Raw genomic sequence first — 26,951 nt, forward strand, 5'->3', positions numbered from 1 at the left:
ACGGTTGCTAGGAGGAACCATAGCAACTCTTTCTCCTCTCCTATTTTATAGCTGGGGAAACTGGGGCCCAGATTGGGTAAAAAGTGGGACTTGGTCAAGGATGTGTTGTTAGTGCTAAGGCCTACCTGTTACCCCGCCCTGGGATAATAACAGCTAGCATTCACCGAGTTCCTGCTCTGCGCCAGGCATGGCACCTGCACTGAGGAGGCAGGCTGCCCCCGTCACCCCCATTTTACGAGTGAGAGGCTGAGTAACTAGTACCAGGTCAAAGGATTTGAACTCAGGACCACAACGGAAGACAGGCTTTTCCCATCATGCCAAGCAGCCCCCGGGCTGTCCCAGAGAATGCCCAGGAGCTCTCAGACTAGAGGCAGAGGGCACCCTCGCCCACAAGCATACCCGTGTTGCTCTGTTGAAGTCCCTGGGAGCTGCCCACCCCTCCTACCCCATGGCCCTCCCCCACACACCTGTTGGACGCCTTCTTGTTGGGCCCCTCCAGGTCATGCTTGCGGCCCAAGTAGCCCTCCATCTGCACACTGTGCCCGTGGTCCACCTGGGCCGGCAGCGTTGTAGGCTCTTCACCCTCGCTCAGAGGCGTGTCCAGGACCTTAAAGAGGGGCTCTGTGGTGGGCCTCTCATCTGTGCTGGATTTCTCCTCCTGCCCTTCCTTGTGCGGCCCTGGTGGCAGTGGCGGCTGCAGGTCCTGGGGCCACTGCCTCTCTTCTTCCCCCTGCTCAGGGGCATATGGGAGGAGCACACCTTGCTGGGGGTTCAGAGCCAGGGGTGGCTACTCTCGGCAGAACTGGGAGGTCAGCAGGCCCCACCTGAGTCTGGTTCCTCTCTCCTGTGCCCTTCCTGGCCCACCCTGGCCCTCCCTCAACCTGCTGTGGGTTTCCACCTGGCCTGCTTCCCTAGCCTGTGCCCCTGTCCCTGGCTCCATTCTCACTCTCCCCCTCTCCAATATAACATAGGAACAGACGGTTCTTAGAGTGAGCTGAAGGGGCTCATCCATGGGGTTTCCGATGCTGCCCGGCTCTAGGGCCCACCCCTGCTTCAGACAGATACTCCAGCTCCTACTGAGTCATCCGTGGGGCTCTGGCAAGACTTCAAATGAAGAAAGGGTTCTGCTGCTAAGACAGGACAGAAGAACATTTGTGGTAGGATGTTGTATGGGAATCCTTCTGTTACTTTCCACTTGTGTCTAAAACCCCAAAGCTAAGGGCACCAGGCCCTAAGCCTCCCCCACCACCTTCTAAAGGGAGACCCAGACCTTCCTGGGTCATGGTGCAGGACCGTGACCTGCTCCCCAGGTCCTGCCTCCGTCATTTGGTGGGGATTTGTTGGAGTAGGGCAGTGGTTCCTAACCCTGGCTGCCTTTTACAATCACCTCGGGAGCGTTAACAAAGGATGCCGGGACCCATCCTCAGGATGCTGAGTTAACTAGCCTGGAGTGGGGTCAGCACACTGGAATTTCTTAATCAGCTTTTCATGCACTTAGAGAATGTGCTGCAGGGGTAAGGAGTCACTGCTCCAGGGAAAGTCCACGGCTTTTACCTCCCTGCTCCTCCCCGTAGAGGACAGGATCCTCCCAGCCCCTGCCCAAGCCAAGGGAGGGGCCTCCAGTGGAGCCACGTGCTGGTATGTCAGGTGCCCATGAGAAGGGGAAGCAGACCTCTTATTCCCCAGCTGGGTACACCCTTATGCAGAGGCCTTTGTGCCACTGCACCAGGAGAGAGGGCAGGACAGATTGCGGCAGCAAGGGGCAGCCAGCCTCCGAGTGCAGCACAAGAATGCCGGCTGGGGCAAGAATGGGTGGGTCTCCTATGTGCCCAGCACCAAGGAAGGCCACCCTAGCTTGAGACATCTGGCCAGAACCCTGTCTCAAAGGCCTGACTGCTGGAGACCTTACAGCAGCACGTGGGAAGGGTCTTGTAGGCCCCCAAGCAGGTGGTATCTGGACACCTGAAGGACCAAGGGCACTGACAGCCCAAGAGGACCAGAGCCAACCCAGGCAGTAAAGAGACACTCCCCCTTTTCTACTCCCTGTCCCAACTGAAGATGGAGACCCAGGAGAGTGTTGGGGAGGAGCCAGGAAACAGCAGACCCTGTGCTCCCCATCGTGGGTCCTTCAGACCTTGGGTCGAAGCCAAAATAGAGAAATGGAGAATGAGAGATATGGGCACCATACTGGACATCAGATTGAAGCTTCAAACTGAAACAGACTGGTTAGACTTTTTAACAGCTAAAAGTGACCAAGGTCTGCCTGAGCTGGCACTAAGGAATGGGAAGCGGAGGCTCAACGGAGATGTCTGAAGGCAGTGGTTGGAAGAAAGGTAAAGCTGGTCATGGCTGTATCCCATCAGATTAGGGCTGTTCAATAAACAGGTTGGGGCTCCCTAAGATTTCATTTAAAGAAAGGATAATATGGCTGGAAAAGTTTGAAAACACCACCCTAGTCTAACACCTTCAATCTATGAGAAAACCTGTGCTCAGAGAGGTTAAGTGACTTACCCAAGGTCACACAGCTAATAGATACCAGAGGCAATTAAGAGCATGCACTCCAGAATTGGACAGGCCTGAGTTTTTACCACATCTGTAGGGCTCTCATCTTTTCCTGTCTTAGAGTCTCTTGAGAGTTGTGGCTGGGCCATGCCCATCTTTATGCATCTGGCAGTATTTATATCTTTGTCAGCAATGAGCCAGAATTGACCACAAGGATCTGAAGGCTCTAAAGCCCTGCTTGGATCCTCCTCCAGCAGGGAGGAAGGGCAGGAGTGGCAGGGTTGGATTTGGGAGCCTGCGTTTGGGGTCCTTCTATGGACCCAGTCAGGCCAACCCTCTGACTTGGGCATAACTGTTGGGGAGGTAGTGAAGCCTTTCATCCTCTATCTCTCCAGCTGGCTGTGCTGTTCCTCCCGGTGATGGGCCAGGCCCTCCCCACACCTGCTCTGGGGGCCTCAGGGAAGATGTGTGGCAGATACTGGGAGGAAAACCCAGCAGACCCTCACAACCATGCTCACCCCTCTCACCCAGCCTCTTCCCTCCTGGGACTGGTTTTACTAGAGCCCTGTGTGTCCATATTTTCTTCCTATACTTTTCATTTCCATGCTCCTTCCTTTCGGGAACTCTCCTCTGAAAATAGAGATGATTTTTCCAGGACTGCCTCCCAATTTAATCTCACCTTTCTTCTGTTTCTTCCTAATGGATGCCTGACCCATGTTCCCTGGCAGGGCCAGTCAGAGGCCACGGCCAGTGTGACCAAAAGTTAAATGGCCAGGTCATGGGTGGGCTTTGGGAAATGGGGGTTTTCCAATGTATGCAAAGATTTCTTCTGTTCTCTTGACTGTTCATGTGGAGACAATTTAAAACACACCCTCTCCCCTCTCCCCTGAAGGCCAAGGCCTGAGGAGAAGGAGTCGAGAATGAGGGTGGGAGGTGGAGGGGTCTGGTGGCAGCTGCTCCTCCCAGGCCCAGGGCTGGCAGGGCTTCTCTCCCTCCTGGGTTAGGGGAGGGGACACACAGGAGAAAGATGGGGGCGTGGTTTGGGCAAAAGGGCCCTCCTTTTATAGGCCCCAGGGGTCAATATGCTTTGCACCATCTTGTAAGAGAGCTGGGGGTTGAGGGGCAGTTTTCCTGCTGCCCCTGGAACCATATCATGCTCTGATAGAGATTGTGCCTTGCCCGACAGGCAGAGAGATCTGTGGACAGCAGAGCACCAGAAGGGGATGCTACTCGTTGGCTGTAGGGACAGGTAGGTTCTGCCAAAAGGCCCTGGATAGCTAAGATGATCCTCCGTGATATAAGGCAGAAGGCCAGCTGCTTTAGCCCTTGGGTCATCAGGAAGGTGCAGAGATTACACCTACTCTGCTGAGAGGTAACCCAGCCTAGAGCAATCACTCAGAGGAGCTGGGGGACACTGAAAAAAAGAGGATCCAGCTACTTGGAAGAAACTCTGGGCGTCAGGTTGGGGCTGCTGGAGTGTTTAGACCATAAGTGGGTGTAACAGAAGGAGGGAGAATGGCCCAGGGATGGGGCCTGGAATAAGCATGGAGCGTCTGTTCTCTGATTTGAAGGTCTGGGTGACAGGTGGGTGGGTGTGCTGGCTGCTGGGATCACGATGTCAGAGGAGGGTAGGGGACAGGCAGCACTGGATGCTGGTGGGAACATCAGGGGAGGAAAGGGCACAGATAGAGCCTTTTAGGATCCCACAGGATTGTAGTCAAACAGGGAGAGGCCTGAGCCCCTGATGGGCTGGGGATGGCCACATCAGAGTATTTGCAGAGTCTTGTAAGCTTGACTTTTTAGGGTCCTGCCTTGTTAGGAAACTGACTTGGGTGGGGGGAAGCAGGCAGATGTCTCTTCCCCAGAGGAGGTTCAAGAAGATGAAGGGAAGAGGGGCAGCACGGGTACATTTCTTACCTGGACTAAAGGTGTTGAAGGTGTACTTCCAGGCCAAGCCAGCAGGTGGCGCAGGGGGACAGCACACAGACAACTAACTCCAGCTCCAGGGAGAAAAATAACCAGGGGTGCGACCACAGGGTCTTTGGGAGATTCTAGAAGATGCTCAGTGAACCCAGACACATCAACAAACAAGGAAACACAAGGGAGCTTCTCTCTAAAGGAAATGCTGGTAAGTGAGAACGAGGGCAAGAGGATGCACCCCAGAGATTTTGACTTTAGCCGTGCAATGGTCTTACCTGCCTACCTCACAATAAGGACTGAACCTAGAGTGTGTATGTAGGGTGCTTCCAGGGAAGGGCACTCCAGGAAGATTGGTTTGGGAGGGTGTTGGCAATGGTTGTTAGAATTCATATGGAGGATGTTTCTCTTAAGAGATGAAGGACTGCAGTGAGAAAAAAATGAAGGGAAAAATGAACACAATCACCTACTAGGTGTTCTACCCATATTCTCTTTTTGTATCCTCACACCCTTTCTGCGAGGCAAGTATCACTGCCCCTATTTTACAGATGAGGGAAACTGAGGGTCAGGGAAAATGAGTAACTAGCCCACAGTCACACAGCTAGTGAGTGGAAGTCTGAGGATGCAAATCTCTCTGGTCCCAAACCCTGTGCTCTTCCTACTAAATCCTGCTGCAAGAGAAGACGGTGGGACTATTGCTCCAGAGAAAAGAGCCTATCCGATGGGGCTCATGGTCTAAAGGGGAATGAGTCTGGCTTATGTAAGACACGTGGCTGATTGGTTGAGGCAGTGTGGTCGTGTCATGGTCACCTTGGAAAGGGCCAGAAGAGGGGCTTGAGGCCAGACAAGATCTATTGTTGAATACCTTAGGCAACCAAATAGCCCTGTAAGACGGTGGGGTGGGGGAAGCTGGCCACTTCTGCAGCCGAGAACTTTTTCCCTCCCCCAGTGTCTGAGGTCTGGGCTCTCATCCTCTGGGTGAGAAGGCTGTCAGCAGACAGGTTGGGAAGGTTGTTCAGAAGACAGTTGTTTGCAAGAGGAGAAAAAGAGATGGTTGAGTTGAGAGCAGCCAAAGAGATGAAGAGATGGGAACTTAGGGTGAACAGAGACAGATGCCTAAAGGGAGAACAGAGACGTTGTTGCTGAACAGAGGAAAGAGCATGCATGGGAGGAGCTGAGGCTGGAGCAGCGAGGGGTCCACCGGGTTGGTGGCAGGGATGGTGAGGGGCTCTCGTGAGGAGTGGGATGGGCAGCGGAGGGGCTCAGCACTGTGTCCCAGGAGCCAGCTGTCTGTCTGAGATGACCACTGGGGACCAGGGAAGACAACAGGAGGGGACACAGAGCAGAAGGCCACCACATAAAGTGACGGGGGAAGGAGAGGGGAGTGTTCAGGGTCCCCTTGGACAGGGAGGGGAGACCTGGTCCACGGCCATCCCCGGGGGAGAAAACGACTCTTCCTCAGGAGCTGTCTTTGCCATTCCCACCACCAGTGTGGGCTCCCTGCCCTGGAGGCGCTGGCGGCTGCTTGATGCCTTGGTGACTCTGAGCCAGCCACTCAGACAGTCTCAAAAGAGAAGACACTGACTCCCCCATCCAGATCTGACACCCAGCAGTCGGCAGCTTCAAGCCTCATTTCTGAGATGCCTACAATGTTAACTGAGTCCCATCCTGGGTTCATCAGTATCGGGGATGCTCTAAAACACAGATTGGAAGATGAACATAGGAGTTGCCTTTGAGCAGCGGGGCCAGGAAGATCACGTCCGGCCACAGTACAGAGAGCTGGGCGCACCGAGCAGCGGACAGATGTCCACAAAGAGCCTAGAGAGCCAGCTTCTCCACGGAGCCTGGAGTGCCAGGGCGCGGTGCCAGACTGTAGGCAGACACAGCCCTGCCACGCTGATTCAGGCATCCTGGGGAGACAGACACGCCCAGGTTCACGGGAAAACTGACGTTCTTTCCGGGCTGGGTCTGCTCATTATGGACAAACACACCATTTGCCTTCACTGTAAAATGCCTGAATCAGCAGCTCAGTTCAGCCTCACAGGGGGAGTGGAGGGAGGATGGGGAAAGCTCGCTCAGGCAAGAAGAAACACAGCTGCTGCCTCCACACCCACATCCCTTCCCTCCAAGAACGTCAGAGCCAGGCCTCTGGCCTCTGATTAGAGCCCTAGGCTGCCTGCTGGGGAGGCTGCTGCTGTGGGGAGTTGCCAAGGGAGTGACAGCAGCTGGAGCCAGCCAGCCACTGGCTAAAAGGTGACCTGCTGCAGCCCAGTGCCTGCTCAGCCCTGGGGCACCATCCCTCACGTTCTCAAGTGCCGGTTATTTCCCTGAAGCCACGTCAGCCTCTAAGACGCTGGAAGGAGATGCCCAGTCCTCTTGGGGAAGCCAGCTGCAGGCGGTCTTGGAAGGTCATGGGAAGAGTGACGTCTGTGAGCTGCACTTGGGTAAGAGTTTTCCCTGACAACCTGATGAAGGCCTGATAATGACAGGTACCCAGGCAGCTGCTCTCCGGAGCGGCCTAACCCCAGAATCCCTGCACCACAGAGGAATGTAGCCTTGAGGCTTGGAGGCAGACGGGGCATGACTGCCCCAAACAGGGAACCCCGAAGGCAGACTCTTTCTTGTCATAGCCCCTCGCAGCACCAATCCCTCTCAGGGGTATCCCTCTCGTCATCACAGCAGCCCCATTGGGAGAGTTCCTAGAGCAGGGCCTCCTTCCCACCCGCGGCCGGGAAACAGGCACAGTGCACAGAAGAGGTTCCGCAGCCGTTGGCTGGGGGCCCCTAAGCCTGGGTTGACTCGGATCCTCTGCAATACCACTGCTTCTCCAGGAAATCAACCTCAGCATCTTAGCAATCAGCATCTCATCGCAAATGGTACACTGAGGATTCTGGGGCACTCAGAGCCTAGAAGATGAGGACTCTTAGCAGGACCCTCAAGCCCTCCCCAGAGCCGCACCCAGGATGGAGGGGGGGGACACATAAGGTGGAGGGGGGGGGTGAGAGGAAGGGGGACGGCTCAGCCCGCTGCCCGGGGACCACCTTCAGAGCACTGGCCTTGGCAGGAGCAGAGGTCCAACCCTGGCTTCCTCTCGTCCCCAAACAGGAAACACCCTGGCCCCTTGCCATCTCTTTCTCATCTCCAGCCTCACACCAGCTGGCACCTGACCACAGAACCAGGTTCCTCAGAGTTGAGAACGAGACAAAAGTGGGGAAACCCATCTCTCCCAACTCTCCCTTTATCTAGGTGCATTGTTCACATACAGGAATGTTCTGGACTTTCTGTAATCCCACAGACAGAGCTTTATGAGGGCAGGGAGACCCAGGAGGATTAGGGGGTTTGCCTAAAATCATGCACGAAGTCTCTACAATTAAGGACTAGAACCCAATGTCCTGACTTCCACTCCAGGAATTTTGCCATTTGTGAAACCTTGTTTCTTCTGCTTGGCCTCATGCACTCTTACACACTTACCCGTATAATGGGTTTTTTTTTCTTTCTTTTTGTTTTTATTAGAACATGCTCTAATGTGGAAAGGTAAGAGGTGATAGAGGCAATGGAAACGCTGAATGTGTGGAATGGTACTCCAGTCCCTGTGCGTGCACACACCCGGGAAGCGGAGGACCAGGCGGGGCTGGCAGGGTGGCCACCGTGTGCCGTGCAGCAGTCTACTCAGGGATTCAGGTGCCTGGTCCACTCCCATGCAGGAAGCCGGCATGCACTAGTGATGGGTTTCACGTGAAGCCACAGCGTACAGATCTATCCTATAGGGCACCGACACCAGACCACACACAGCACGGATCTATCCTATAGGGCACCGACACCAGACCACACATGGGACAGCAGGAGAGCCACTGGACCCAGGCCTACCCCAGAGAGAAGGCTCAGCGGACAGCCGCCTTCCTGGGAGAGGCCTGAGGTTTCTGGAAAGGTTTTGAACCCTGTATGTGACCCATTCTCCTCTCTTCTCATATCAAAGACCAATGGGGTATCCCACTCTCCCTCGGAGTCCCATGGATCCTCGTGAAAACTCAACAAAGGGCTCGGAAAGAAGCAGCAGCAGGAAATCTGATTCCATGAGGCCTCAGGCCTGGTGTTCATTTGATTCGCCATCCAGTTTCTTCCTGGTACCGGGCACAGGCCAGTTTCCCCATCTGGCGGGGTGGCTGGCTCTCTGGGAAGGGTCTCAAATGTGGGCTCACTCCCTCCTTCCAGAGACGCTCAGGTCCAAGCAGGTTATACTCCCCCCAAATCCAGCGACATTCAGGCGGTGGATGGAGGAGGCTCTGATGCACATGTAATTACATTGCACAGACGTACACGACACAGACAATGGATGGATCGCGCAGGTGGTCACAAAGGAACCCGTAGACCCAGGCCACCACCGTGCACAGACACACAGGGACGCACAGCTGAAGCGCAGGTGGCAGGAACAGTCCCAGCCCCCGTGTCCACAGTCCATGCCAGCCCCCAGAGTTCTCTCTCCTTCCAGTGGAGGCTGTTCCTGAGAAAAAGTCCACCAGAGACTCCCCCATGCGCCGATGGGATCTTCAGAGGGAAGTCCTGGGAGAGACCCACCAGTGGGAGCCCAGGAGTGCCCTCTGCTGGACATGAAGGGCTGGTGCAGCTCAGGACACCTCTGGCCGGCTGGAGGTGTCAGAGGGAGCTCAGAGTGCGAGTGTGGTGTGTGTGTGTGTGTGTGTGTCTCTCAGAGGGTGGGAAGAGCTGAAATATAGACCTGACAGGGATTCTGCACAGGAAATGCTCAGTGTTGTGTATTTTTCTGGGGTGGCTGGTGTACCAGAAATTTCCACCAAGAACTCCTAAAGGTTCAGGCAAGCTCACCTGGGCACCTGGAGAGGTGGTGGACATGCAGTGGCAAAGCCATGCAAGGCACATGCTGGATTCTTGCTTTCTTTTCAGTCAGCTGCTCCCAGCACATTTCCCCAAAACCTGGATCACAGCCTCCCAGACTTCCTGCATAGACCTCCTGGGTCCTTTTAGCTAAAGGATCTATTCCAGGCCAGGTCCTGAAGCCATCTGCCAGGCCTCTGGCAGTGGGAGTGTTTGCGTCCCTCCCTCACCTCCCCCAGGCGTCCTCTTTTTCTACAAATTGGAGGCCTGTGACCCAGAAGCCCTGGGGCTCTCCCTCACTCCTGAAGGGCTCCGTCAAGTCTGTTCTTGCCTCAGAGCTAGCTCTAGCTCCAACTCACTGACCCACAAGCCTCAGGCCAGGAAGGTGCAAAGGGGGGAGGGGCTCTGCTTAGGAGGAAGGAACCTGCTAGAGGGTGGGTATGCCCACTTCACTGCCTCAAATGCCATGGCCAGGGCAGGAAGACCAAATGGTCCGTTTGTGAGTATATTTGTGTGTGTGTGTGGGTGTAGAGGGTAGAGTTAAGGATGGCGTTAGAGGGAAAATGGGTAAAAGGACAGCGTATACAAAGGAATCATTCCTGCCTGTATAAACTGTTCCCCCGATGTAGATGGTAATGTATTTATATAATAAAATTTATTAGACCAGATAAAACCAAACTAAGAGAGTCATGTCAGTGGGCTGGCATGTCAGTCTTCTTGGTTGAAGGGAGAAGGGGAATTATTCTAGGAATTAAGAAAAGCTAAGTAAACAAGGAAGACTGATTGAAGGAGTCTGGGGGGGTAGGGGCAGTGTGTGCCCATCCTGGCCTCCTGCCCCAGCTGAGCCTAGTCGGGATGAGGGGGCTCTGGCAGCAACGACTCCCAGGAACTAGACAAATGGGACAGGGAACTGACCGGGGACGTTCTCTCGGTGGCTGCTCGGTGGGGACCTCGGGGAGCCTCCCCTGCTGTCTCGCCTTCCTCTTCTTGCGGCCTATGGAAGACATAGTCCCGCTTTAGGAACAAACACCTCTCAGAGGCCAGAGACTACCTCCAAGGCCTGGCTTCCCACCCCGTCCCCAGAGAACACAAGCCAAGTCAGCAGCCTGGCAGACACTTAGCAAGGAGCTGCTCAATCTGCCTCAGCCTGAAAGGTTAGGCAGAGGCTTCAGAAATGCCATGGCTCCGTGCAGCACGGCCTCTGGGACACGTGTTCAGCCGGTTCCCAGAGCAGGGGGGCAATGGTGCAGCAGCCACTTCTCTCCACCCATTTCCTTCCTGCACGAGGCCTTCGGGCCACCCAGGACTGGGGGAGAATGAAAGCTCTTCTCTGTCTTTAAGCTCCAGACACTCTGTATTTCTCTGACTAGTGGCCCAGGTGTGAGAGGTCACATGTGGATTGTCAAGGCATCAGGGGGCGGCTTCTGATTAGAAGGACCCTTCCCCTCTCCCTCCTCCACCCCTCTCAGCAGAGGGCTCCAGCCAAGTCCCCGCACTCACCCAGTCTCCTCGTCAGTTCTCTCCGGGGTCTGGTGTTCTTTGAGCTCAAGCTAGGGGGGGTAAAGGCCGGGGGTGGGTGTCGGGTCAGAGCAGCCACAGAGGGGAGCCTGCTCTCAGACAACCTTCCTCCAAAGAGGCTCCCTATACCCGACACACCTGGTGTTCCTTCCTTTTGGAATTAGCCCCTTTTGATCTTTGGGGTTCAAAAGTCAGCACTTTCTCCCACTCCTATTTCCTTCCCACTCTCCCGCCTTGCTCAGCCTTTACACTGTCCGCAGGTCCCCAGTAACCGCCGAAGACTTCTTGACTTGAGGACCCCCCCAAGGCGTGGCTGCCCACCGCCCCGAGCCTCCCGGCTCACCGTGGTGGGCTTCTCCAGGGCGGCGAAGCGCTCTGCCCAGCCTGCCGTGGATTTCTCAAAAGCCTCATGCCTCTTGATGAGCTTTTCCACGCTGTCCACCGTGTGTCCAAAGTCCCGGCTGGCCAGGTAGGGCTCCTGGGCGATCAGCCATGCTTCAGCCACCGAGGCGTCCCGAGAGAACTGGCACACTTCCAGCCCTGCCACGGACAACACAGCCCAGGGGTCTGTTAGCACCCAGCGGTCCGATCCTGCCGGGACCCCGGGGCCCCTCACAGACAGATGCGGAGCTGGCGGGCAGGCCGAGGCCCACACAGGTGTCCCTGAACCGCGTGGACACCCTGCTCAGTGGCGACCTGCTGCCCGAGGCTGCTCCATCCCCGTGCTGGGCCCCTACCTCATCTCCACCGATAGCGGTATTTGAAAAACACATGAACTAGAACAAACTCTAAAACAAAATGGTTTTGACATCGCCCTTTGAGAACAGTCTTGAGTGTTCCCTTCCCGGCCCCTGGCTGTCTCACTCACACAGTCGTGCACAAGCAGCCACGGGAGAGTCCAGGTCTTTGTGGCTTGCAGCTCCTACCTGGGTGGTGGAATTTCCCTACCTCTCCTGTTTCCAGCTGCGGAGAACAGAGTTCTTTCTGTGCCCCACACGCCTCAGATCAAACCTTTGGGATGCGCTAGAGCCTTACGCTGACCCCTGGAGAGGCCACAGCTCTACGGGGACACCGGCCAAGCAGGAGGCGGGGGACAGGTGGGGCAGAGGGTGGACAGGGAACAGGTGCTGGCTGGTCAGAGGCAGGCTTCCAGCAGCCTGTCTGCTGGGTCTTCTCCCCCAAGGCCCTCGGCCCTGAACTTTGCTGGTGAGTGGTGCTGTGGAGGCTCTTCTCCAGCAGGGGGGGAAATCCACCGCGTCGTGCCATCACCCCTCCCCGGCCCCTCCCCCCGGCCCGCCCCCCCAGGTTCCCTGGCTCCCAGGCTGCACTCACACATGTGGAGCTGCTCCTGGCGGGCCTTCCACTTCTCCTTCATCTCCTTCCTCCTGGACACTACCTGCTGCAGTTTCTCCCTGATCTGTGGGGAGGAAGGGAAGATGGCTCAGGCTTTGGTAACCCTTCCCCCTGTCTGAGGTGGTGTGCGGAGGGGCCCTGCACAGCCTGCTGGGCTTTGTCACACCAACCTGGCTTCAAGTCTTGGCCCTGCCACTTGCCAGCTGTGCAGCCTTGGGTAAATTACTTAACCTCTCTGAGGTTACCACGGGCCTCACCCAGGAAGTGGGTGTCACCAAGACCAAAGCACACACACATGTGAGGGTTAGGTGGGTTATGAGACCACTCTCCCTACAGAGTAGCGGCCAGTTCCTCGAATAGGTTTGGTGGAGCTATAATCCCCGGGCCTACACACAGCCCCAGTCCCCCCCAGGAAAGCCTCCTCAGAGAAACCACGGCCCATGGGTTCCCTCCCAGGAAGCTGTCTGGCCCAGCAGGAGCGGAGGCAAGGACAGGGAGGGCCCGTCTCTGTCCCGCCTTCCCCTCACACCTCATCCGAGGCTTGGTGTTGCCGCTGCAGCAGGGACTCGCCGAGCTCCAGGCAGGCGCTGAAGTTCTTGCTTCGGGTTTCCATCTCCGCCAGAATGCCCTTGTGATACTTCATGAGCAGTTCCACCGAGGAGACGTCCCTGCGGGGGCAGGTGTTTGGTGAAAAAGGAAACTCTGGGTGACTCTGGCCCATCTGACACCAAGTCCCGATCAGAGGGGGACCCCTACCTGCCCGGGAGTCTGACTCTCTCCCCTCTCTCTGGACAGCCAGGAAGTCCCCTGCCAGCTGCCCAGCCCCAGCAGGAACACTGATGCCCTAGTGTCCTCCCTTGCTCAGTAGTCAGGACATGGATGGGGGTGCAGTGACCATAAAAAAAGCCCGGGAATGTTAAATTTGGCAATAAAAAGGAATGAGGTACTGATACATGGATGAACCTTGGAAAGATTGTGGTAAGTGAAAGAAACCAGTCACAAAGGACCACATATTATATGATCCACTCATATGAAAAGTCTACAACAGGCAAATATAGGGACAGATTAGTGTCGCCAGAGGAGCGGGGGGTGATGACTGCTAAGGGGTACAGGGTTTCTTTTTGGGGTGATGAAAATGTTCTAAACATGCTGTGGTGACGGCTGTACAACTGTGACTATGCGAAACATTGAATGGTACATTTTAAATGGCTGAATTGTATGGTATGTGGATTATAGCTCAATAATGATGTTAAATATAAAAGCTTGACCACTGGGACAGGCGCCCTAGGGGCAGAGGGACAGAGGTGGGCACAAAGCGTGTAGAGAGCTCTGATCCCGGACGACTGCCCACGTGCCTGCCCCCACCTCTCATGCGCAATGAGCTCCTTTCCTGAGTTTTAGGGAAATGGCCCCCATATTCCCGTGCTGGGGGGAAGAGCAGGACCACTCCTGGACCTGCCCAGCTCTGAATGTGTAAACTGCTCATGTTCACTGACAACCACGGCCCCTGCCCCCACCGTAGAATCTGAACGACAGATGTCTTTCTCGGCACTCTCAGCATTCCCTTTACTCTGGAATAGTCGGTTCTCCCGGTGGCAGCTGAGCCACTCAGATTCTCCCTGGACCCAGCCTCAGGTTCCCCTTGAGGATTCTTGCGCACCCACAGTCCAGGACGTCCCTCCGGGGCAGACCCTCGGAGCAGCGCCCTGCTCTGCCAGCCTCTGGGACAAAGTGGGCCGGGAGCGGGGCTGCCTTGAGGACGCTGCCCTCACCTGGGCTTCTCCTGGGTCTCGATCTGCCGGATGATGCTGTCCATCCAGGAGAGGAGGTCTCGGACCATGCTGAAGAAGCGGAATTTGTCCGCTGTGTCCACCAGCTGGGTGCGGCGCCCCGCGCAGGCATCGAGCAGCGCCTGCCATGCAGTAGACACCTCCTGCTCCTTGTTCTGGATGGTGTCCGCCTTCTCTCCAGCGTACGCTGTCTGCAGGCGGGTGGCCACGTCCTGGAGCTGCTGTACCTGTGATGGGGCAAAACTGAACATTGTTTTCCAGGCAGACACGACTTGGGCCTGGGATGGGCAAGGGTGTCTGCCTCCTCTCAGTCTCCCTCCCGAGGACAGTGCTGGAAGCAGGATCCACCCACTGGGTGCTGGAGAGAAGGCTCCTTGCTTTGGCACCTCTGCTGACCCAAAGCATCCCTTGGGCTCTGATGAGGATTTGGGAGTGAGAGGGGCTCTGTGCCATTTGATGTATGATTATGAGAATAATTATGTACCAGGCACTGCTCTACACACTTTTTGTTACTCTCTTCATCTTTACAACAACACCGTCAAAGAGGTACTATTATTATCCCTGTTTTTGAGATGAGGAAACTGAGGCACAGGGAGGCTAAGTGACTGGCCCGAGGTCACTCACGCTCAGAGAGGGTGCAACTGGGATTGGAGGCGTGCTCTCAACTCGCTGTTCCTAACCATTCTGCATGATGCCATCCCCTGTTTGAGGCCGGCCCCAGGGCAGTGAAGCCTCATTCCTGAGACCTCGTTGGGGCTGTACCTGCCACAAGGGCTCCAGTACCCCCAAAGCACCTCCAGCCGGAGGACAGATCTTGAGGCTGTCCCCTTCTTGGTGAACCAGGGGCCCAACCTACTTTGGTGTTCTTTCCCAAAACCCTGCTGGGTCGGTGCAGGACTGCACAGCTGGCCCAGCTCTCCCGGCTCCACTGGAGGCCCGGTGAGTCGCCACAGCTGAGCCCCTTGCCCTCACCCTATCCATCATGCTGAACTCTGCAGAACCCTAGGGGCCTGTGGAGGTACCTCAGGGGGCAACCCATGATGAGAGGAGGGAGTCTAGGCTGGTCTTGGGCCCCCCCACCAGCTCCCATGGGGAAAGGCTGAACAGCTCCGTGGCTAAGGGTGTGGAGTCTGTAGCCAGACTGCCAGGACCTGAATTGTGGCTCCACTGCTTAGCTGCATGTTTCTGGACAACTTAGTTACCCTTCTGTGCCTGCTTTCCTCATCTAGAAAGGGCAGATAACATTATTCCCTTCCTCAGAGGGAGGCTGAGGGTTCAGTGACCATATATATTGCTTAGAACAGTACCTGGTACTAGAAAAGTGCTACATGCATGTTCACTAATGATACTGTAACACTTTGACAACCAGAGAAATTGCATTTGAAGGTATTTTTGCATCGGGTTTTGGGAAAGGTTCAGTTTAAAGAACTAGTTCTGAAGCTAAAGAACATCTGAAAGCCTCTGCTTCCTGCCCGGAGCTGTTGCTTCTCTAAGGAGATGCCTGTTCGAGAAGTCTCCCCTCTAGAAGCCAGGAGAGGCGCTGACACTGCGCCCCAGGGAAGCTAGTCATGGCGAAGGCGCGGAGGGACGGCCAGGGGTGAGAGGCACCTGCACACCCAGCAGGTGGAGCTCCCGCTCGAAGGCTGTGTGCACGCGATGGAAGGACTCGGCGGTGCTGGCGTCCAGCCCCACATCCTCAGGCAGCTCGCGGTGCTTCTCGTCAATGAGGCCCAGGATCTCGGCGCCAGTGTAGAAGTAGCGCTGCAGGTCATAGGAGGCGGCCAGCAGCTGCATGCGCGTGTCAATGAGCTCCAGCAGGTCCGCCCACATCTCGTTCAGCCCGTCCTTCCACTCGGCGATGGTGGCCGCCTCTGCGTGGCCCACGTCGATGAGCCGCTCAATGATGGCATTCACGTTGTCAACCCGCTCCTGTCCAGTCGCCCCAGTCTCCCGGGCAAAGTCCCGGAACTTGTCCCGGAGCAGCTGGACGGGGGTAGACAGAAAAGCGGTAACCGGTTACCGGTTACCAGGGCTTAGGGGTGCGGTGGTATCATCACACTAGCTGCCGACTCTCCCAGCGGCACCTGCCACTGCCTGGAGCTGGGCTCTCACGTCTTCCCCAGGGCACCTGAGCTCGCGCCGGGGGAGCCCGCATCTCTGCGGCACTTTGCACCTGGCGGATGTGTGTATGTGTCTGGCACGACAGCTCCTAGGTCTACTGCACTAGAGGGAGACAAAGCAAGCGGTGGCCATGGGTACTCACAGTCACGTGGTCAAAGTCTTGCCCCATTTCTGGGGAGGAGGCCACCAGCTCCTTCTCTGTGATCCACTGCTCCAGGTCTTCCACCTCCCGCTTCAGCTGGAACAGGTGGTACATGTTCTCCAGCTTCCGCCTGCGCTCCTCTGCCATGTCCTTCAGCCCCGCGTACTGCTTGTCCACCTGCCCCTGAAGTCTGATGATCTGTTCCCTGGAATTCAAAACAAGAAAGCCCTCAGAGATGGCAACAGAGAACCCAGAGCAGCCAGACCAGAGGAGCCAGCCTCCTCTTCCCCAGGCCCGAGGCAGGGACGAGTGGCGGAGCACAGCTTCAGAGAAACGGCAGAGCGGCTTTGCACGGGGAAGAGTTGGGGAGAGAAGGAACCATCCCTTAGACCGTGATGCTTCAGGGATAGTGAAATGTGTTCCCCTAGAGGGGGTGCCTCCCGCCCCTGCCCCTGACTCTGGGAAGCTCAGAGAGACACGTGCAAATGGAGAACTCTTCCGCTATTTTCCAGGGAGGCTGAGGCGTGGGCTGGCTGAGCCTGGCTCCACCAGCAGCAGACCCTGCTCAGCTCTTCCGGGAGGGGCATGCCATACCAGGGGCTCGATCCCTGGGGCTCCTTGGGAGATGCTGAGGCAGCTGCTGTGGGTGCCCTGAAGGTGACTGAGAACAGGGCCGTGACTGGGGGTGGCCCGAGGTGTCTGGCCCAGTGGGCTCCCATTTATGCAAAACCCACACAACTGAACAGTGTAGATGGGTGTATAATGATTTCGCTGAGACACTGTGAGATCCTGAGGTACCTCCTGGACCACAAAAAGAAAAGCAAATTTAAGCTATGCTGAAAGATGCCGAAGACTAACTCCTGAAAAGACTGGAGCTCTCTGTTCACCAAGAGGGTAGTTTTGCTGTTCCATTTCCTAATCTCTTTGCAAACCAGGCCTCAGTCAGCCCTGTGTGAAGTTACACAAAACCACAACATAACAGGGAATTGGGCCAATCAGCAGGCCAGAAGGCATTTTTCTCAAACCCACAGTTTTCGGGAAAACTGTTCCTGTTCTCCGCCTTGGACCTGAAGGGATCCTGGCTGGCGGGGCCCCTGGCCGGATGCCCGGGATCTGGAGGCACAGGCACAGTTGTCCCAGGAGGCACACGCACCCCTCGGGGTGGCCTGAAGACAGCAGGCTCTGGGCCCGGCCAGCCAGCTGCTTGATGCTCCTCCCGTACTCCTCTACAGTGCGTTGCTGCCGTAAGTGCCGCTTCAACATCACGATGGCGCCCTCTTCATCCTAGGAGGCAGCGGACCGTCAGGGCACGCGCTCACCTGGCCCAGCTTACAGCCCAGCTCCTGGAGGTGCCCGAGGTGGGGGAGGGCCAGGCTCGCGGGACACCCATAGGAGAACGGTCCCCTCCCCTCTCCTCCCGTTGCCCGGCAACACCCACACCCTACCTTCCATTCGTCACCCTCAATTCTCGTCTGACATCCACCCTTCCTGGCCCAGATCCAACCTCTGTCCCCATGGAAACTTCCTGTATCACCCCAGCTTTTAGAGACCCCCCCTCACCTCTCACCCACTCCCGCAGCAGTTCATCTGCACAGAATCCATGGCATAAAAAAGGTGAAGAACCCTTGGGTTAGAGCAAATCTAACTGGCAAACAGGGCGCCCGGCTGCAGTACGTGCGCTGTATGTTCTTGAGAGGAGGAGCGTCCTGAGAAGCAGGACGTACACCCTCTCCCTGCCCTCACTCTTCACACACCTGGCCTTACAGGTTCCCCACTGACTGCCCACCTCCACCCAGCTCTTCCTCTGGGCTGGTCTTGACACCCAGCCTGGCACCCTGCCCGAGCCGACCTGGGGGGTCTCGTCGGAGAAGACGTAGAACTCCTGCTCACTGATCCAGGCCTCGGCCTCGCCCGCGTCCAGGTAGTACTGCTGCGCCTCGCTGGCGTCCCGCAGGCGCTGCAGCCGCCTGGCCGCCGTCTCCCGCAGTGTGTCCCACGAGACCTGCAGATGCCCCAGGCACTCCTCCACGTCTCGGCAGTCGATCTCGGCCGCGGCCACCAGCTGCTGCCCCCTGTGCAGCACATCCTCCACCCGCGGCGCGTGGCCCAGGATCTCGTTCTGCAGCGTCTGCGGCCAGAGGGGAAGGGCTCAGGGGCTGGTCTTCCCATCGTGCAGGGCAGCCCAGGGTCACACCCTGGCACCTCTCACCCTGAACCCCTTGGGGAAGCTTAAGCGGAGCAGATGTGGCCATAAAGACTGCTAGTGACCAGGTGCCCAGCACGGTGCTGGGCCTGCCACCTCATTCTCCTCTGGCCCCCACCATGACCTTCTGAGGTTAGCACTGGACACCAGCGCACAGCAGTTAGGTGACTGTGGACAGCGAGTGACAGAGTGGGATTTGAACATGGCTCTCTCGGAGCCACATGTGCTCTTGAGGGCTCCCTCCACCTCCTGTCTCAGCAGAGCTTGATTTCTTAGCTGTACGTGGTGGAGGAGAGGAAAACGATTCTTAAATGGCCTTTTGAGATCTGATTTTAGCAGCTTTTTTATGCTGTATAAAACAATAGTTGACAGTTGCCCCTTGGTCAGAGTTTAGGATTTCGTTTTGTTTTCCCGTTTCAGTATTTCCTGCCTTTGGTCACCAAGATGGCATTTTCTTCCCACTCTGGTGATGGGTCACCTTTATCTTCAGGGGGCCGTGACATGTTGTCACTCGCTTTCTGGGTCCTAGAGGCCCCAGCCCGGCTGCTCCTTGCATGTGGGCTTTTGGCTCCTTACCCCCCATCTCCTCCCTTTTTACAATTTCCCATGGCCTTGAAAACCGTCTAGAGGGCGGCGGGTAAGAGAAGTACACACAGGCTGTGCTATGACTGTCAGCATTTAAAACACATAGAACTAGCAATACTCACAAGTCACCTAACTTGCTGAAATGCATCTTTACACCTGATGCTCAGAATCTCGATTCTGACAATTTCCCACGGTCTCTGCAATGGTAGTCAAACGGCCCGTGATGTCAGCTCCGCTTGCCTCTTCACTTTCCCTGAGATCTTATATCCTACAAAGGTATTTCTTTCTCCCCTTTTAAGCAATTCCTTTCTAGGCTCCTGTGCAGTATGCTTACTTAGAACATCTTCTTCCCTGACTTCATTCATTCAACCCACAGTTATTATTTCTGATGTATCAGGCCCTGTTCTAGGTTCTAGGGACAATATGGGAACAAGATAAACAAAACCCCTGCCCTCATAAAGCTTACACTCTAGAAGAGGAAATGATAAGCATGTAAATAAATGAATGAATGCATATAACAGGTACCACGAGGAACAGACACCACTGAGATGAGGATTGTCTTCCAAGGCGTGGTGGTGGCCACTTTAACTGGGGGAGTCAGGAAGGGTTTTCTGTGCAGATGACATCTGAGTAAGACATGAATGATGAGGAGAGGGCAACCCCACAAAGATCTGGGGGATGAGTGTTGCTGGCGGGAGGGAAGAGCGAGTGCCAAGAAAGTCCCTGGGGTGGAAGCAAGCCTGGACGGTCCAAAGGGTCAGGCAAGCTAGAATACTGTGAAGGAGGGCGAAAGTGATAAGGGAGGAGATTCGGGAGGAGGCAGGGGCCAGACCAGGCAGGACACTGCTTTTTAACCCTGGTTGCAGGTTGAATCATCGGGGAAAACAGACACAGCCAGGGCCCCATCCCCAGAGGTCCTTATTAATTGATCTGAGGTGGGACCTGGGTACTCATATGTTTTTAGGTTCCCCCAGGTGATTCTAATGTGCAGCCAGAGTTGAGAACCCTTCGTGCGGCACCTTGCAGGTTCTGTTCTAGTTGCAATGACAGCCATTAAAGTGGTGGTTCTCAAAGTGGGGTTCCAGGCCAGCAGCAGCAGCATCGCCTAGGATCTTGATAGAAATGCAAATTATCAGGCTCTGCTCCCAGAGTCTGATGCAGTAAATCTAGGGTGGAGCCTGGTCAACTGTGTTTTAACAAGCCCTCCGGGTGAGCCTGATGCACACTGACCACTGCAGTAGAAGAAATGATAAAATGGGATTTTGGCTTTAGCCTAAAATAGTCTTTACTGGGGCAGCCATGCTCTCCCACGAGATTATCTTTCCCTTCTTGTTAAGGGGAACCCCATCCGTATTAGTCTTGCCCTTCTCCTGAAATAGCAACCTTCAGCCAGGGGAGTTGAAAATCATTGGCAATAACACTTATTGAGGCTAAAGTCTTGAGTACTGGAAGGACTAAAGTTGGCTCAATTTATAGTTGAGGAAACTGAGGCCCCGAGAATAGTCTTCTACCAGTCTTCCCCACTTTAACTGGAGGGTGTGATGTTAGCAGAAGCCCCGCCTCCACCACCTTCTAATTCAGGTCCCTACGTGTTGCCCCCGGAACCTCTGTGATTTGATCATGCCAACTAGAAGCAAAGCGTTCGAGGGCGCTTTTAAGGAACGTCTTTGAATATAATTCATTCAGGCCTTTGCACAGTTGCTGGGTTCTGCGAGCAGATGTTGGCTGCTGATATCTGGGGAGAAGGACGTACTGTCTGCCATGACCTTCCTTCCCCAATGAGCTGCAGTACCGACTGGCACTCTGGGACACACTGCTCTTCTCTGGGATAAGTCCCTAGATGCTCCTTGCTCAAGACTGCGGCTGCCGCCACTTCCTGAAGCAGAGAGCAGACCAGGCAGGAGGGACTCTCTGCCCAAGAGCAGGGGTACGGCCAGCTACTGGCTAGACCACGCGGCCAGACCATGACCCCATGCAGCTGGCCTTCCTGGAGGACGCAGGCTTCCCCTGCAGCCCTGACACAGAGGAAGTGCATCTGCTCACTTCCAGGATTCTGACCAGGGCTGCAGAGATTCCCAGTCCAGCCTGGGAGAGCAGAACAGCCAACGGATGTTTCCTCCAATGGCTCAGAGTCCAAGTTTAGCAGCTTCTTCGTGGCGTTGCAGCCCCACAAGTATGCTCATGTGTCTAGAGAACAGGGGCCTACTTATCCCGAGGAGACTCAATAGGCCAAGCTTAGCCCTGGAAGAGGGACAAGGCAGTGATGGGAGAGACGCCAGGAGCTAAGAGCCTCCTCTCAGGGAGGTCACGGAATACAGAAGCTGTAAAGCACATGAAACCCCAGGCCAGGGCCTCCAGGTCCTGCACGCACCTGTGCCCTGATGGGTCTGAATGGCCCCAAATCCCAAAGCACCTGGACCCCCCGGCCCCATTCACCTCCGCCCCACTCTGTGGTCCTCCCAGAATTCTCTCTGCCATCATCAGAGCTGCTCCTTCGGCTATGAGAGTACAAACACAGACTGGGGACCCTGTAGCTATCAACAACAACAATAACCTGGGGCTTCCCTGGTGGTGCAGTGGTTAAGAATCCGCCTGCCAATGCAGGGGACACGGGTTCGAGCCCCGGTCCAGGAAGATCCCACATGCCGTGGAGCAACTAAGCCCATGTGCCACAACTACTGAAGCCCGCACGCCTAGAGCCCGTGCTCGACGAGAGAAGCCACCGCAATGAGAAGCCTGCGCACCGCAACGAAGACCCAACACAGCCAAAAATAAATAAATTAAAAAAAAAAAAAAAAGAACAATAATCTCTTATGTGCTGCTGGGGACCTTGTGCAGATCAGGGCTGGGGCTTCCTCCGTGGGGCGGGTGGGACTGACGAGGTGGCAGGACTCACCTGGTTCTTCTTCATGAACAGCTGCACAGTTTGCAGGTTCGTGCCATGGTCGGTCGACTGGGCCAGAGGCAGCCTCTCCTCCACCCAGAGCTGCGGAGACCAGAAGGCGGGGGACAGCTGACGACAATCACAGGCACCCGTTCCCTATCACTCACCGCGGGCCAGACAGAGCTCTGCTTACTGTGTCTGCCCAGCTCTTCCCAACACCCCATCAGGGTTTTGTAAAATGGGGGCATTTTGCTATTTTGAACTGAGGTTCCAAATAACTTGCTCGTGGTCACTTGGAGGGAAGGCAACGTAGCTGGATCTCGAACCCAGGTCTGCCTGGCCCCAAAGTCCACGAGCGAGCTACCATTCAAAAGGCACTGGCTTACACTGACGTTTCATGTAGTCATCACGACCACCCTCTGAGACAAGGCGGTGAGATGACCAGACGTCTGCTACCAAGAACTGCCCCGGGCAGCCGCCAGCTATCCCGGTGACAGCTGCCGGCTCAGCCGCTGGGGGAGGGGGGAGCTGCGGCCCACCCACCGTCTCATCCTCTAAGTCCCGGCTGATCTGCAGCCTGGCTCTGGATGATTCCAGCTGCTTCTTCCTCCTCCCCAAGGGCTCCAGAAGGTCCAGGAACCGCTTCTCGATGCTCAAGTCTTCATGCCCCGCCTCCTCTCCCAGCGAGGGCATCTGGGCAAACAGCTCCTCCAGTTCCACCTTCCGCACGTTCACTTGGTCCTCCACACGCTGGGACACAAGGGGACAGCGTCGGCACCAGCCTTGGCACCTGGGCAACCCCTCGTCCACTTCATCGTGCAAATCCCACCCATCCTCAAAGGCCTGGTTTGAGCTCAGCCTCCCCTAAGAAGTCTCCTTGGATTGCCCCCACCTCATCTTTTGCCCCTCTGAGCGTCTGTCCTATACTTCTCACGCACACTTTTATGACCCCGTCTGGATCCCTCCCTGTCTTACCCATTGCAAAAGGGTAGGAGCTGGGCTGTGAACCGGGAGACCTGATAAAAGCCAGTCCAGCTAAGGGCACAGGAGGGTACTCCCTTTCAGGTTGCAGATTTGCTTCCAAGACCCCCTCCATTCCAACACCCTCAGTCTACAACCTGCTCACTTGCCTTCAGCTTAGCCAGCATCCTGTTGACGCTGGTCAGGTCCTTGCCCAGGTCGTCCGACCGTAGCTGGTCCTCCATGGCCCTGATCCACTTGTTGAGGTCGGCCTGGGTCTGCGAGCGCAGGTCAGAGCTCCTGGCGGCTGAGAGGTGCTGGGTCGTCTCCTGTGTGGTGGCCTGAAGCTCATCCCAGAGCCGGTGCAAGGCTTCCAGCCTCTGGGACACCAGGGCCGCAAACTGGGGCTTCTCCTCCATCAGCTGCTTTCCTTCCTGTGTGGGGAAGCAGGAGAGCTCACCCTCTGACCTTGGAGAGCCGCCTTGTTCCAGGTGGTTGCAAAGGGCCAGCCGAGGCGAGGTCAGTGAGGCAAAGGATCTGCCTAGAACTCAGGTGAGGCTCGGCTGAAAGACTCTGCACCCCCAGAGTTATTTGCAGTAGAAGGTGGGACAGGGAGAGCGTGTCTGGGGCAAATGACTCAGGGAGACTGTAGCATAGGGAGCTGCAGACAAGAACCAGCTAGTACTAAAATTTTTTTTTAGTTATTTAAAAAAAAAAAGATTCAAGATCCACCCAGGTACAACAACCATGGAAACCTCTCTGTGAGTTTGTTTGTTTGTTTATTTATCGTGCCGCGCAGCTTGCGGGACCTTAGCTCCTAGACCAGGGATTGACCCTGGGCCCTCAGCAGTGAAAGGGCAGAGTCCTAACCACTGGACTGCCAGGGAAATCCTTCACCCTCTCTTAATTGTCTTGCCAGAAGCTGCGCACTGACCTTCAGTGATATCTTTTAGTTGCTGAGTTTGCCTTGTCTGGTTTTCACCCACATAAATGTATCTTTTTCGGAAGGTTACAGATGATTTGGGCCTAGGAATACGTACTTGCTAATAATAGTTAATATTTATTGAGTGCCTAATAATTGCCAAGTAATATTCTAAGTGCTTTAATGCTCACAACTCCCTCGGGTGGGTACCGTTATTATCCTCATTTTACAGGTGAAGAAACTGAGGCGCAGGGAGGTTGAGAAGTCAGACAGCCTGGCTCGGAGCCTGCACACTTAGCCACGATGGACACAGCCTTGTGTGGCCCTAGGCCCGCTTTTTCCAGATAGCCACAGCAGGGAGGGGCAGAGGTACCTCCCTTCCTATTCCCAGATCTAACTCCAGCCACATTCTGACTTGGGCCCCTGGGCAAGCTTGTTACAGGGGGGACCCTTGGTACGAATGACTACTCCCTGGTGGTTTGCCCATCCAAACAGTGAGGGTCAGTAGTCCCTGGCCCATTCTGCTCATCTCACATATTCCCCTGCCCCTGGGCAGGACAGCGCGGGGCCCTGGCGTGGATGATGGAAGGCAGACAGAGGTTACTGCCATCCTAGCACTGAAAGCTGAGGCTCTGACTCTGTGTCCTCAGTGTCCAGGACTGTCCCCAGACTCAGGTGACCCAGAGGAGGCACCCATTCTGACCGGGTTTTATAAGACTGGGCGTATCAGGAGCTCTGAAGGTCTAACTACTATTTGGAGACGTTTTTCGCGCTCAGGCTCTACACCGTCCAGCAAGCTGCGGGCCAGTGTCCATGCCCTGTGTGAAGCGCTGCTCAGGGAAGCATCCCGAGCAGAGAGCCCAAATGCTCGCTCTACTCACTGCATCAATGTTCTCTAGCCACCCCTGGTGGGAAGCCAGCTCTGCCACGAACGCCTGGTGCTTCAGCCATTTGTTGTGAAGGTTTCGAGCTTCATCGTAAGAGACATCCTGAGATGTCAGCAGCTTGTCATTGATCCAGAGAGTGAGCTGTGGGCAGAAAAAGTGGGTTCAATGGTCCCCGAGTGTCCTTCTTTGGCCAGGGGCTCAGGGCAGGACTGCCGCCTAGCTCTGGCTGCGGAAGAAGAGGACCAAGGGGAGGAAGTGTGAGCACAGCAGAGTACTCCCCTCCAACTCTGGATCCCTAACTCCCAGCACAGGAAACTTAACCTGCGTTGTCTCAGGGTTAAAATACAGGCACTACTGTGTCTTCCCCTCTAGAGTGTGTGCAGTATGACACCAGGTATATTTATACTTCTCTCCACATTTCCAGGACCGAGGACAGGGCCTGGCCTACTGCAGGAACTCAACAAGTGTTTACTGAATGGATGGATAAATCAACCCTTTGGCAGTAGGGGGAGAAATCATTAATAAACACGGAGAAAATGTTCTCTGAGGAAAAAGCCAAGGCGGATCCTATAATTAACAATGAAGGAAGAACTGTGATGAGCCTCTGATGTTTCCAAGATGTCCTGGCACCATAACAAGCCTGGTTGGTACCAAGGGCAGAGGTGGGTGAAAACAAAGTCATTTGGGTTGAGAGGAAAGGGGTATGAGGATGGAAGCAAGAAAGAAGTCAGGGGAAGCCCCATTCCACATGGAAGTACTGTTCACGGAAGGACCTAGGAGTGCAGGTTAAAGACCTTCCTGTACAGCTCTCCCCAGGCTGAGCGAGGAGCTTCTGAGTCAGCAGTTCTCCAACCAGAAGGTTGGTTGAGAATGCTGCTCTTTTTCACCCCCTAAGTTCTGGTTCATCTGGGCCCAAGTGGGGCCCAGGAGTCTGCATCTAACCAGAGCCAAGACTGGCTCCATAATTTGCAGGGCCTGGTGCAAAATGGAAATATTCAAAATTATTAAGAATTTCTCAGTGCTTTGTGACCGCTAGAGGGGTGGGACAGGGAGGGTGGGAGGGAGGTGCGAGAGGGAGGGGATATGGGGATATATGTATACATATAGCTGATTCACTTTGTTATACAGCAGAAACTAACACACCATTGTAAAGCAATTATACTCCAAGAAAGATGTAAAACAAATTTTTTTTTTGAAAGTAGAATCTGCTAAAGGAAAACTATTAAAAAAAAAAAAAAAGAGTTTCAAGATGGCAACAGGAGAGCATTAAACTGAACATGGGGCCCTTGTAAGCACGGGGCCCTGTATGAATGCACAGGTCACATGACTTTCAGGCCGACCCTGACCAGGGCCCTAGGTGACTCTTAATACAGATAGTCCTCAGGCCACTTTTTGAGAAAGCCTGCCCTGGACTTGACAAATTAGAAGCTATCTTTACAGATTTGAAAAAGAAATTGTGGAACCAAAGATTCTAGAGGATGAAGGACTTAAGCTGTCAAGTGCCCAGAGCTCCCCACTTATGGAATCCAGACTCCTGAGTCTAGAAAGGACTTCCCACCTCTAGGACGCTCTGCTTCTAGAAGGAATCTCCTGCAAAGTGGCCAGCCTGGCTGGAGCCTCACCTCCTTGCAGTTCTGCAGGAAGTTCTGGAGCTCCAGGTTGTCTCTCAGAAGGACTGAGGCCTCCTGGGCCTTCTCGTCATTCTTCCTGTGCCTGGAAGGGAAGCCAGAGCCACAGTCACGATGGTGCTGAGCGCTGTACCAGCACCCTACCGGGCGCCGTGACCCTAGGGGTGGAGGGTACCTGTCCTCAATCAGCTGCACCTTCTCCTTGATCTTGTCTGAGTAGAGGTTTCCTTCAGCTACCAGCTTGTTTCCAGAGTCCACAGGACTCAAAACCTTATCCCGGTTGTTCTCCATGGACACCAAGAATTCCTCAAACTTCCGGATCCTGGCCTCTGCAGCTTCTAGGGAGTCTGGGGGCTCCAAGTGAGCCAGAGTATATTCCTGTTGAAGCAAGTTTCCAGAACAGGCATGAAGACAAGCTGAGGAGGCGGGGAGGGCACCCGCCAGGCAGGCCCACCATGTGCAACCATGCAGGTGACAGCATGAATGGCACCCCCTGGAGCTGTGGAAGGAAGGAGCTCCCTGGGTCTGGTTCCCCACCCCCACTCGGGGGCACCTGATCAACAGGGTGCCTAAAGCCACATGGAAGGGTAACCACCCAGGGAAAAATTCACTTCACTAGCCTCTAACTGGCCCAAGAACAAGACGTAGTCTGTGACACGGGGCTGGAAAGGGCACATGATAAGGAACG

At 55.3% G+C, this 26,951-nt stretch overlaps 1 protein-coding gene across 1 annotated transcript in view; it reads right to left on the reverse strand.

Moving 5' to 3' along the window:
- SPTB (spectrin beta, erythrocytic) overlaps positions 1 to 26,951 on the reverse strand; it is a 121,595-nt gene that overhangs the window by 2,436 nt on the left and 92,208 nt on the right. Inside the window, exons 17-33 of the mRNA XM_089907839.1 lie at positions 26,439 to 26,641; positions 26,258 to 26,348; positions 24,630 to 24,776; positions 22,997 to 23,260; positions 22,410 to 22,616; positions 21,879 to 21,968; positions 18,044 to 18,322; positions 17,348 to 17,478; positions 16,195 to 16,399; positions 15,540 to 15,914; positions 13,914 to 14,158; positions 12,671 to 12,809; positions 12,121 to 12,205; positions 11,132 to 11,328; positions 10,771 to 10,820; positions 10,186 to 10,264; positions 468 to 763 (exon numbers count right to left, since the gene is read on the reverse strand). Of these exons, the coding sequence (XP_089763965.1) occupies positions 468 to 763; positions 10,186 to 10,264; positions 10,771 to 10,820; positions 11,132 to 11,328; positions 12,121 to 12,205; positions 12,671 to 12,809; positions 13,914 to 14,158; positions 15,540 to 15,914; positions 16,195 to 16,399; positions 17,348 to 17,478; positions 18,044 to 18,322; positions 21,879 to 21,968; positions 22,410 to 22,616; positions 22,997 to 23,260; positions 24,630 to 24,776; positions 26,258 to 26,348; positions 26,439 to 26,641 (3,083 nt within the window). The remainder of the gene's footprint in view (positions 1 to 467; positions 764 to 10,185; positions 10,265 to 10,770; positions 10,821 to 11,131; positions 11,329 to 12,120; positions 12,206 to 12,670; positions 12,810 to 13,913; positions 14,159 to 15,539; positions 15,915 to 16,194; positions 16,400 to 17,347; positions 17,479 to 18,043; positions 18,323 to 21,878; positions 21,969 to 22,409; positions 22,617 to 22,996; positions 23,261 to 24,629; positions 24,777 to 26,257; positions 26,349 to 26,438; positions 26,642 to 26,951) is intronic.

This window comes from Delphinapterus leucas, chromosome 2, assembly GCF_059928025.1.
Source record: "Delphinapterus leucas isolate spDelLeu-1000000601 "Yukka" chromosome 2, BTC_Dleu_Yukka2, whole genome shotgun sequence".
In the NCBI taxonomy this organism is placed as follows: domain Eukaryota; kingdom Metazoa; phylum Chordata; class Mammalia; order Artiodactyla; family Monodontidae; genus Delphinapterus; species Delphinapterus leucas.